This window comes from Gopherus flavomarginatus, chromosome 2 (genome assembly GCF_025201925.1).
Source record: "Gopherus flavomarginatus isolate rGopFla2 chromosome 2, rGopFla2.mat.asm, whole genome shotgun sequence".
In the NCBI taxonomy this organism is placed as follows: domain Eukaryota; kingdom Metazoa; phylum Chordata; order Testudines; family Testudinidae; genus Gopherus; species Gopherus flavomarginatus.
Window position 1 is genome coordinate 2,196,313 of NC_066618.1, and position 12,695 is coordinate 2,209,007.

At 46.1% G+C, this 12,695-nt stretch overlaps 1 protein-coding gene across 1 annotated transcript; it reads right to left on the reverse strand.

Moving 5' to 3' along the window:
- Positions 1-495: 495 nt before the first annotated feature.
- Positions 496-6,441, reverse strand: LOC127045924 (gastrula zinc finger protein XlCGF8.2DB-like). Its single transcript, XM_050942812.1, has 2 exons — positions 6,022-6,441; positions 496-4,542 (listed from the first exon to the last, which is right to left on the reverse strand). The coding sequence occupies exon 2, from the start codon at positions 3,986-3,988 to the stop codon at positions 3,251-3,253; it is 738 nt and encodes a 245-aa protein (XP_050798769.1). The 5' UTR covers positions 3,989-4,542; positions 6,022-6,441; the 3' UTR covers positions 496-3,250.
- Positions 6,442-12,695: the final 6,254 nt, after the last annotated feature.

Below are 12,695 nucleotides of genomic sequence, written 5' to 3' on the forward strand. Positions count from 1 at the left end.
AGATAGACAACAGAGGTGATTTTATATAAATACTTAATAATTAGAGAGAAGAGGCAAAGCATAAGTGGATTTTATAACAACATTTGAGAACTGGGGAGAAAATGGGAAAAATTTGAGGCTTTTAAAATCAGTATTTGATATTTAGTGGCAAGGGGCAATATCTGAGGGCTGTTTTAAATCATTCTTCGAAAACAGAGAGAGGGAACATTTAAGGGGTTTTTATGTCAATATTTGAAAATTGGATGAAAAGTGGCATAATCTGAGATTTTAATCACTGTTCAATAATCTGATGGAAACTGGTGCAGGGTGAGGAGATTCTATATCAATATTAAATAACTAGAAAGAGCAAATGGGAAATCTAAGAGTATTCAATAAAATTGTTAAGAGAAGTAGCAACATCTGAAGTGACTTTATAGTAGTATAGAATTAAAAGGGCCAAAATCTGAGGAAATTTTCTATCTGTATTTGAGAATTAGATAATGGCAAAAAATCTAAAATACCATTGATATTGATATTTGGTAATGACAGTGAAATAGATCAAAATCTGAGGGGATTTTATGTCCATATTTGATAAATTAAAACATTTGGGGTGATTTTGTAGCAGTGTTTGATTATCAAAGAAGAAAGGGTGGAAATTTGAAGGGATTTTATATCTATATTTGATTAATACATCTTTGGTAACTACACACGTGAGGTCATAGAGCCGGGAACAGGGAATGCAGGTGCGATGGGGTTTACATGCCCCATGCTGGCTGGAGAGCGTTAATGAGCTGCTGTGGGCCCACTCAGCCCTGCAATAGGTTTTGGACTAGCACGGGGAGATTACCAGGGGGAAAGCCCAGCTCAGCTATGAACTGGCTGGGAGGAAGAGCAGATCTCCAGCTCTCAGTCTGTGAGCCAGAGAAATCTGGCTAGAGCCAGGTATTGACTAGGGAGCGTGCCTGCCAGAGCCTCCCCCAGGAAAAGTAGGCCTGATGGGATGATTGTTTGGTTTGCTACCAGTGACTTGGCTGAGTGTTGCTGAGTAGCACTGTTGCTGGTGGTGCCCTGCTGGAAAGGGGTGACAGCTAACTAACCCCTTTTGTCTTTTACACCTGACTGGGGATGTAGCAGTAGGTGGTAGTGAGCCCAGGAATGACCTGGTCACAGCAAGCCATACCAACAGACGGCAGGCTGTACCCCGGAGAGCAGTGACACTGAAAAAAATAGGGGTCAGTTGGGCAAACAACTAACTATCAGCTCCCGGTGTGATGGTGTGGCAAACAAAAGGGTTGTGTGATCCTTGGATAAACAGGGGAGCAGTGAGTAGAAGTCGAGAGGTAATTTTTACCTCTGTTCACAGCATCGGTGAGACCTGTACTGGAATACTGTGTCCAATTTTGGTACTGACATTTTAAAAAGGATTGGAGATGGTGCAGAAACGAACCATAAAAATGGTTCTCAGGAGCTGGAGAAAATGCCTTCTCACAAGAGCGTTAAGGAGCTCAGTCTGTTTAATTTATCACAAAGAAGACGGACAGCTGACATGGTTACAGCCTGGAAGTACCTTACTGGGGAGAAAATACCGGGTACTAGTGGGCTCTTTAATCCAGCAGAGAAAGTCGTCACAAGAACTAATGGCTGGAAGCAGAGGCCAGACAAATTCAAATGAGAAATGAGACACGAATTTTTAACACTAGAACAAGTTACCCAGAGAAGTGGTGGTTTCACTATTCTTTGATACTTCAAATCAGGATGGTCTGCGATCCTTGAAAACATGTGTGGGCTCAGGACAAGGGTAACTGGGTGAAATTCTCTCAGCAACAGGGGATCAGACTGGATGGTTGAATGGTCCCTATTGCCCTTAAAATTGATTAATCTTTTCTGTGATGCTGGGATTGTTCTGCAATAGCTACAGCTCAATGAGCCCTTTAATAGCCCTTGAGTTTAAATGACTCACCTCCAACTATTGTTCACCCTGTTCTTTGCTAGGACAGTTAAAAATTCACCCCTTTGTTTCTGTTCCCCTTCCCAGGCTCAAATTTGGCTTCTAGTCTCAGAAAGGAAAAAATATATTTACACATTAGGGCCCTGATCCTTCAAACACTTACACAAGTGCTTGGCTTTAAGCCGGTGAATAGTCCCACTGACTTCAAAGGGGCAGCTCATGTGCTAAAGGTTAAACATGAGCATGTTCCCGGGATCAGGGCCTAGAATGACAGGAGAAGCCACGTCATATCACAGCTGTGTCCATCATAGACCATGTCTCACCAGAAGCCCAGACTTCTGGATAACAAGAATTCCCTGATTGGATCTCGACCTGTGCAGCACTGATCCATGTTCCAGTGGGGTGAACTAGGCACACAATACGTTGGTCTCTGCAGAATCTCATGTTTGCAATTTTCACTCATTCCCCTTGTTTTTCCATAAAACAGACACCACAAGGAATTGAATTCAATATCTTTGGGGGAAAAACAGAAGGCAGAACTTTATCCATGGGGAACAGACGCTGTGATTTTAAAAGGATGGGCTGGAAAGTCATGCAAATGGAAACATTCTGGGGCAAACCAAGAAACTCCTGAATAAACAAGAAAGGAAAACAGAGGCTGTTAATTGGAAAACCGATCAACAATTGTGTGTAAACCTGATGGTTATTCTGACAATAACAAAATGACCATCATGTAACTACATACAATGCCGCATGTAGCCATCTTGTTTCATGATGCACTGTGCAGAAATACTTAACAAAACAATACTCATTCTCTCTGCCAGCAATCCTGCAGGGGCACAGAGGACTCATTAGTGACACTCTATCCAACTCCATGGATGTAGTCTAACAGCACACTTCTTGCTACTCTGATTTCCACATAATGCACGTAGCATCTCTCCTCTGGAGAGTCATCTGTCCTACTAAGATTAGATTTATTGCTGAAATTGTCTAGTAATTATCACACCTATAGAGTCCCTCTCCTGCGTGGATGATTCTCTGCCATGCACCATCCTATTGGTTTCACAGTGAAGCTTTCCTATTCACCGCTGTGTATATTATGATTTATAATTTGTGTTACCGGAGTGCCTCTGACCCTAGCTATGGACCAGAGCTCACTGTGGTGGGCATTGTACGAACTCAGAACAAAAGCATCTCATCTAAATGGGTGAAGTGTTGATTTTCCGGGTCTTTTCTTAGTCATCTGCTCCACGAAGCTGTACCACGCTCAGTCCTACTGATGGCCTCTCCTCCGTGTGTTCTGAGACTGTGTGTGCGCAGCCCTCACCGGCACTCGCTGCAGGTCAGCCGGCCCTCCCCGGCGTGGGCCCGCTCGTGAGTGGTGAGATGCGCCCACTGGCTGTAGCTCTTCCCACACTCAGTGCATATGTAGAGGCTGCCTGCGGCGTGGGTCCTCTGGTGACTCACCAGGTGGTTGTTCTGCTTGAAGGTCTTCCCGCAGTCCTTGCAGTGGTAGGGCCTGTCCCCCGCGTGGCTCTCCTGGTGCTTCAGCAGGTTGGCCTTCTTCCTGAAGAACCTGTCACACTGGGTGCACCTGTGGAGCTTCTCCTCCCGGTGGGTGCGCAGGTGGCTGATGAGGTGGTTCTGCTGCTTGAAGCCTTTCTCGCACTCGGGGCACTTGTAGGGCGTCTCGCCGGTGTGCACCCGCTGGTGAGTTTTCAGGTTATGCTTGTGGCTGAAGCACGTGCCGCACTCGGCGCAGGCATACGGCATCTCCCCCGTGTGCGTCTTCTGGTGCTTCCGCAGGCGCTGCTTCTCGCTGAAGCGCTTCCCGCACTCGGTGCACTGGTGGGGTGTCTGGCCGGTGTGGATCCACTGGTGCTTCCGGAGGTTGTTCTTCTGCCGGAAGCTCTTTCCGCATTCGGCGCACGTGTGCGGTTTCTCTCCGGTGTGGATGCTCTGGTGCGCTTTGAGGATCTTCTTCTGCCGGAAGCACTTCTCGCACTCGGTGCACTTGTACGGCCTGTCGTCCGGGTCAGGGCTCTGCGGGGTTTTGAGCATCTTCCTTCCCCTCCAGCTTATGGCCCAGGAAAGGTATTTCTAGTATTAGTATTTAACACTGATACTGTGATAGCACCTAGGGGCCTTAACCTGGTCAGGGCCCCATTGTGCTAGGAGCTGTACAGACACATAGGGTTTCTGTCTAGCAGGGGCTGCATTAGGAAGATTCTGCTCTGGGAGTCTCTCCTCACATCATATAGTCTCCATAGTCTAATATCGGCGAGGGTGCTGGGTCTTCTTTCACCAGGAGTGGATTTATCTCCTAGGTTCTTCTTTGGTTTCAGATTTCACCAGGTCCTGCAGCCTGGCCCATTATCACAGCCCTAGAAACCATCCTCATCATCCGACGAAGTGGGTATTCACCCACGAAAGCTCATGCTCCAAAACGTCTTTAGTCTATAAGGTGCCACAGGACTCTTTGCTGCTTTTACAGATCCAGACTAACACAGCTCCCCCTCTGATACCATCCTCATCATGTCTTTCTGAGGCTGTTCCCTGCAGTTCAATGTATTTTGTATGATGCTGCTTCTGTTTGTTCATGGATTCTTCAGGTACTGGAGAAGAAAGAAATTCTGGAGGTTACTGTGATGGCAATACAATTGTCCCAACATGAAGTATATATATATATTGTCCCAACATGAAGAATATATATATATATATTCATAAGCCTGAAAACATGAGACCTTCCACTGCTGAAGTGAGTGAGAATGAAATCAGAATAATCTGAGCCTAGTTTTGCAATTGTTGCTTGCCCAGAATGAAAGTCAATTGGGGGATGGGGGAGCACTGGGAATGCAAGCTTGAGCTTCTTGCATCATATATTAGCAGTTTCAAATGTAGTTTTGCCTGTAGCACTACAGGATTGGTCCCATTAGGAAAGTGTCCAGCCACCTGTGCTGTTACACACCATCGACTGAGACCCAAATGCGGATCTGACAGCACCACAAAGTAGTCTCGCTGTCAGTGGAGTGTGGGGAGATGTAGCTGCTATTCGGGTTATTTTCTTTTATACAACAAAGGGGGGGAATTAAGGCCAGAGTTTTATTCTAAATCATTTCACCATAAAGTGAACTATACACTTAATTCTCCATCTGGGCTTTTTCTTGAATAACGGCTTCCATCTCCCTGGCGGCAACTGGGGCAGAAAGTGTTGTTCCTCTTACCAGAAGAATTGAAGCTGTCATTAAATTGGTGTGTTTGCAGCCCAAGCCCCTCAGCAATACAATAAAATAGAATAATTGTCAGACAGATACCAAAGGGCAGCACCGTTAGTGTCAGCCAGCTCCCTTTGCTGGGCAGAGATGTTCAGCAGGAATGTCTCTAGCCTTTGCAAAACTTCTCGGCCCAGCTTTTCCCGTCATTTAGACCCGTTTTACAGCAGTGAGGTCAGTGGCGCTGCTCCGTATTTGTACTGTGGGAAGTGAGAGGTGAATCAGACCCTCTGATTGCTAATCCTGGGCCAAGCTCACAGGGGTGCTCAGGACCTGCACTGAATTCAGTGGTTGTTGTGGGTGCACAGTGCCTCTTCAGAGCTGAAGCCATGATAAACTCGGCTCTGAATTCCACGCTTGTAAACCTAGAGTAACTCCATGAACATCAGTCGAGTTAGTCCTGATTTACATGGGCATAAACAAGAGCAGGATCTGACTCATCACTTTGTTTTACAGCTTCTAAATTCTCTAAAACTAGCATGGGCCACAGTGTGGTCTCAGTGCCGCTGGTGCGAATTGGGTTACTTCGCTGGTGTGAATTGGGCTATTTCTTTTGAAAGCAGAGCAGGGGACTTACTCCAAGTTTGCCCGAGATAACTGAGCCCACAGTCTGATCCCGACTAGTTATTAGTCATCACATGGGCAGCAAAAGCTTAACCAAATTTCTCTTTGCTGCACTGATTTGCAATGCAGAGATTTTACTACATTTGGATGTGGTTAAGCTAGCGATGCTCAGTCCTGCTCCTAACAACGGCCACAGCAAGACTCTCATTGATTTGAATGAAAGCTGGATTAGCCCCAAGATCACTGTAAGATTCCTACCTGAGCAGAAACCTCTCCAGGTGTTTCCTTGCTTCTTCCTCTGGCCAGACTGGGTTTCTCAGCAGAGAAATGGAAAATAACGAAGGCTCCAGACCACTCTCTGACAGGGTTCAGTTCTCTTAGCATTCCCCAGGCCTGCTTGCTCTCTGCTCTCACTGCGTCTCATCATGGCTGCACACTCAGCCTCAGACCCCAGCTTGTGCTCAGCTCAGTAAAGTAACAGGGGAAGCAGCACAGCAAACAGAAACACAGCTGAGCTGGGGGAGGGGGTGATTAATCCCTGCTTGGAGAGCAAATAGGTGCTAGATTTAGAGCATAATCTAGAGGCTTTGCTGGGGGGAAGGACGGGGTTCTGGTCTCCCTTGTTGCTGTGTTTAATTCGCTCAGCCTGCTCTGTTGTGAGAGCTGGGCTCTCGTGGGGTATTCCTGGGAGTTGTAGTCCTTCCTGGAAGGATTTACTGGTGCAGAGGGTGGTTGGGGTTTCTGGTTTGTTTCCTCGACTCAGGCCGATCGGAGTGTATCGCATTGGTAGAACACAGATGTATCGTGCTGGGGCCTCGGGGACAGATCCACAGCTGGTGTCGATGGAGTCTGAAATTCCCGGCCCAATGGCAGGTCACGGCACTGTGCACTGACGAGGCTTCTTAAAATAAGGGATTAAAAATTAAAACCCAGACAGTGCGGGTGCCTGTCTCACTGAAATGGGTTCCCGCTGGTCCAGGGCTGCAGCCTCCCTGCCTCCTATAATCAGACTTGGCTGTCGACACTCTGAAATGAACAGGTCAGCTAGAGAGAGAGTGGATGGGGGGCTTGTTATTAGGCTGGTCTGGTAAAAGTGAATGTAAAGTGTTTGGCCAAAACAGGCCGGTTCCTGCAATGTGGTGAACCAGTCACTGCTCCCGTGGCCCATCGGTAAGTGAAATGGAGAGGACACTGTGCTGCCTGCTGAGATCCCAGAAAGTACAAACCCCCATGTCACAAACCCTGAGTGTTCAAAACACATGAGCCAGGTCCTCCAAAGGATGCGATTGCCTTAAAAATCCTGGAAATTCACACCCACAAATGGCTGGTTCTTTTATTTGTCACCGGGTTTATAAGTCTCTAAGGGCGCATCTACAGCGTGAGGGGCAGCCCGCGGCAGTGAATTGCAGACCCCAGGTCGACAGCTCGGACTCACAGGACTGGCGCTACAGCAGCTCTGGAGCCTAGGGTAGGGGAAGGGCTTCAGAGCCCAAGCTCCAGCTCGAATGTCTCTGCAATTGATTTCAGGGCTGTAACACAAGCCTGAGTCTGCCCAGGCGCTGAGAGTTGCTGCTGCGGGCTGTGTACACGTAGCCTCAGAGGCAGATGGATGATGTGTCCAAGCTTTCCTGCAAAGCCATGAGCACTAGCTGAAATTCGTATGTTAACATGACTCCCGGAGCTGGGGAGCATCCAATACCAGGAGACTTGCAATAAAACCATGAGAACTGGCTACACTGAAACCCACAGAGTTTATTATACAGTCCCTCCAGTCCTCAGCACTGCCCAAATCCACTGGAGTACACAATCGGCCAGATCCTCAGCTGATGCATATGAGCAAAGTTCCATTGACTTGATAGATTTACACCAACTGAGGATCTGGCCCAATGTCTCCATAGTGCAGAATTAGTATTCGTTACTACTACTACTGTCTCTGAGCAGTACCTTAGAGACTCAGTAACAGACTTAAAGGTGGCAATCTTGCAACAGAAAAGCTTCAAAAACAGACTCCAAGGAGAAACAGCTGAATTTGAATTGATATGCAAACTAGATACTATAGTAAGATGAGGCCCTGAAATATAAACTCTTGTGTCAGAGGCCTAGTCTGAGGCCTGAAGCCTGAACCAAAATACTTGCAGACTCTGCTAAGCAAAAGCTGAGCTGTGAGCCAGAGGCAGACCTCACTCACAGAAGTTGGCAAGAAGAGGGTTGTTAGATGCAAGTGCATCCACACATAAGGGCTAATAAGAGGAACTTGTGCCTAGATGGTACCTGGACAGCCCGATACAAAGACACTCCATAGACCTAACAAGGAACAGGCAGGTGCATCTTAAAGACAGGACTGCATGATGGATAGAGCTGTATGTCTAGAACAACATGATCAGAGGGGAGACAGCACCCTAATGAGCCAAGGGGCTGTACCTCAATGAGTCAGTAGGGATGAGCAGTCTGTCCTGTAACTGTATAAAAGTAGGTCCCGGAGTGCGTGTCTTTGTCCAGCCTAGGGGGCAGTGGAGTGTCCCGCCACTGACTGAGCTGTGTCTATTGCTGTGTCTATTGCTGTGTATATCCTGTAGAGTCTATAGGAAACTATTACTGTGCTTCGTTTGACAATAAACCTGGCTCGGGTTCCTTCGTACCTTACTAGAATCTGTGGTTTTGGGGGTTCTCTCGGGGTCTGCTGTGTCAGCTATCTGTGCAGGGCCGGGGCAGCACACAGAGGGGACACGCACGCAGCTGACTGTTATCATCGAACAAGAGCAGAGCTATACACTGGTAGCTACTAACAACAGATACCATCAATCTAAGCTTGAATAAAGACTTACACACATTTAATCTATTTCCCCAGGTTAAGTATCATCACACCTTCTTGTTAAACTGTCTGAAATGGGTCATCTTGATTATCACTACAAAAGATTTTTTTCTCCTGCTGACAATAGCTCATCTTAATTAATTAGCCTCTTAGAGTTGGTAGGGCTACTCCCACCTTTTCAAGTTCTCTGTATGTGTATATATATCTCCTTACAATATGTTCCATTCCAATGAAGTGGGCCGTAGCCCATGAAAGCTTATGCTCAAATAAATGTGTTAGTCTCTAAGGTGCCACAAGTACTCCTGTTCTTAGAGACTAACACATTTATTTGGGCATAAGCTTTCGTGGGCTAAAACCCACTTCATCAGATTCATGGGGTGGAAAATACAGTAGGAAGATATATAGATATAGATATATACACAGAGTACATGAAAAGATGGGGGTTGTCTTACCAATTCTAATGAGACAATTCACTTAGAGTGGGCTATTATCAGCAGGAGGAAAAATCACTACAAGAAGGATGTGGAAAAATTGGAAAGAGTTCAGCAACAAAAATGATTAGGGGGCTGGAGCACATGACTTATGAGGAAAGACTGAGGGAACTGGGATTGTTTAGTCTGCAGAAGAGAAGAATGGGGGGGGGGGATTCGATAGCTGCTTTCAACTACCTGAAAGTGGGTTCCAAAGAGAATGGATCTAGACTGTTCTCAGTGGTGGCAGGTGACAGAACAAGGAGCAATGGTCTCAAGTTGCAGTGGGGGAGGTCTAGGTTGGATATTAGGACAAACTTTTTCACTAGGAGGGTGGTGAAGCACTGGAATGGGTTCCCTAGAGAGGTGGTGGAATCTCCTTCCTTAGAGGTTTTTAAGGTCAGGCTTGACAAAGCCCTGTCTGGGATGATTTAGTTGGGGATTGGTCCTGCTTTGATCAGGGATTGGACTAGATGACCTCCTGAGGTCCCTTCCAACCTTGATAGTCTATGATTCTGTGATTCAATGTGCTGGCAACTGAAGTCTCCCATTATCACCGTTTTATCCAACTTTGTAATCTCTTGATATCCCCCAGCACTGTGCAGTGACTCTCCTTTTCCTGATCAGGGCTTGGGAGTGTGACCCTTCTAGCTTATTGGTGATCTTGTGATTTGGGCCTCTTCAAACAGAATTTTTATCTCAGGAGCTTCTACATCCCAGTGCTCAGTGGGATGGGAGTGTCTATAGTTGAGTGTATTCTGAGAAACTCAGCAACTGGGGATGATGGTTTCACTTTCAGGTTTGCTCATTTCCTTCTCTGGGGAGATTCTATGTGAAGCCCTTGGAGAAAGCACTGAAGTTTTCTGAACTCTCCTGCCTATTAGAGCCAGGGAATCTGTCCACCAGGTAGGGCCGAGGCAAATATCTTGTCAGAACTGAATTATATTGGTTTGTACAAACGTCAGAATTCTTTGTTTCGGCCTTTTCTGTCTCCAGGAATCTGTCTGAGCCTGTCAGCCCTGGGACTGGCCTGTTTTATAGGCCTCAGGGGTGGGAGCCAGCTGCTGGGGTCTGAATTGTGAACAGAAACCTGTGGGATAAGTGTTGGGTGCTGCTAAGCTGCCTTTTCTCTCAACTGTCAAAATTATATTATTTAACTGAGCCGGAGAGTGTGTATTTAGTGTCGGATGGCTGGAAGCTTCTGGGTGTGGAAGAGCCTGGATTTCTGTGGCCAGCAGTATGATTAAAAAATCCATTTCACTTGCTGCTATTTCTGTGTCTGCTGAACATTCTCATGCCCTTCGGGGTTTGGACTGAGCCAGGTTCATTAGGACTTTGTGTCCTGATTAGAGAAGCGAGTTGTGCATCTGTGTCTTCTCCTCTGCATTGAGAATATTGTTTATTCCAGCCCATTGGCTTTGCTATGTCTTCAGTTAAATGTCTGTTCAGTTTTTCCCCTAGCTGGTTTCTTTTTATGAATGAGGATGGTGCCATTTTTGCTGAGTTTTAGCTCAGAGATTCTTTCTTTGTATAAAGTCTTTTTTATTTATCCTGAATTTCATGTTCCAAAGCTATTAAAATAAGCTGCCCTCCAGCTGCAGCCACAATCCTCTTCCACCTGATCAGGGCTCACTCCCCCATTACTAGTCTGGAATCAACTTCTGTCTCCAGACTGGAACCTCATCCCAAGTCTCCATTAGATTGGAAATGCCCCATCTCCTGCTGGAAAGAATCCTCACCACCTGCACCCACTGGATTAACCCCAAACACCTTCCCTGCTGGGCAAGAACTTGCCTCCCATTCCTAAGAGACCAGAAACTCCTGATCCCCTTCAGGGCTAGAATCCCACAGCCCTCTTCTGCCAGACTGGAGATTCTTCCCCGCTGAACAGGCAACTCCGCTGCCCCACTGATACCTTTAGACTCTTGTAACTGTTAAGTCCATGTTCTGATTGGCTAAATACTATTTGAATTCCCCTCATATGACTCTCCCACATAGAATTCATGGTCTGGCTGATCTCTTGCTCTTGTCACCATGTAAATTATACTCTTTTATACTTTGTTCAGTACGTTTTTTCTATGACATGTTACTCAGGTGTTCTTTAAATAGAAAAATAAATAAATAAATCACCTTCCCACGAGGGAGATATTGTGCAGCTGCCTCAGTAGAAGTACAATTATTTGCTGAATAGGGAATAAACCTTCTGTTTCCCAGCCAGGATGAACTTTTGATCCAAGTGGTTAGCCAGATTTGGGTTCTTGTGTGTTGTTCTAGCTAAGAAGAAAGATTGATGATAGAGCCTTTGACACTCTGTACCCTATGTGTCACCCTGTATCCCTTGTTCACCACTTTCATATGATATATTTTGTACAAAGTATGCCTTATGCGGTATCTTTTGAAATCCCATAATCTGCTGAACATCATTGTCCTGTTACTATGTGTGTAACAACACTGCACTTAAAACTATGAGATTTTACAGTATGGTTATAACTGAACTATGTTGTATTTCTAGGTACTGCCAAAAAGCCAGTTTCTCAGAGACAAAGGCACACTTGCATGCCAGATAGGTGCTACAGAGCCATTACCGATATAATCGGACATTCACCAGCAGGGGGGAAGGTATTTGCCATTCAGCTGAAGGACAGCTTGCCGTGGAACTACCTGACCCCTTTACTCAGCAAGGATTTTTCCAACACAAAGGGTTGGTGTATAGGAAGGGGGTTTGTGTCCCTAGGCACTACTCCTCCTCTCCACCTCTCCTCTTTCTGCTCATGACAACAATGAATATCTAAAGACACTGAACCAAGGAGTGGTTCCAGGCTGGAAGAAGATACAACCTATGAAATGTATTACAGCTAATGGTGAGACAGCCTATTTTGCTTTTAGAACTAGCCGCCTTGGTAAGGCTTAGGAATTAGTTTCTGGTTTTATCTTTTTATTTCTTTTGTAACCAATTCTGACCTTTATGCCTCATCACTTACAGTCACTTAAGATCTATCTTTTTCTAATGAATAAATTAATTTTATTGTTTTATCTAAACCAGTGGGTGTGTTTTAAGTGTTTAGGAAACTTCTACTTGAGTTAACAGAGACTGGTGCATAAACATTACCCATAGTTGGAATGTCAGACTGTCTATGCGCTTATACTGCTCAGGAGAATTCTGAGGACACAGGACACACATTTCTGGGGGGCGAGGGTGGGGCTGGTGGTATGCAGGTGTCGCCCTGTATATAAATCATGAATGGCTGGGCACAGCATTCATGAAGTCAGCTGGGAGTGATTTTGCAGGCTAGTGGCTGTGAGTGAGCAGAGGCCTGGGGGGTTGTTGCTCAGTTGAGCACCCCAGTTGTGGTGCTAAGGGGACACAGCAGCCTAGCAGTTCAGATTGCACCTAGGGAATGTCACAGAGCCAGGTATATTCTTTGTTGCCGTCTTATTTATTTACAAAGAATGGGCGATAGGGATGGATCACTTGGTGATTCCCTGTTCTGTTCATTCCCTCTGGGGCACCTGGCACTGGCCACTGTTGGGATACTGGGCTAGATGGACCTTTGGTCTGACCTAGTATGGCTGTTCTTATGTTCTTAAGTCCTGTTTCCCTGAACACAGTAGGAATCCAACACAGGAGACAGTTTCTTGCTGTTCCAATC

Bases quoted from the DNA above. Each gene is read 5' to 3' on its own strand.
- LOC127045924 (XM_050942812.1), bottom strand. From the start codon at position 3,988: ATGCTCAAAACCCCGCAGAGCCCTGACCCGGACGACAGGCCGTACAAG.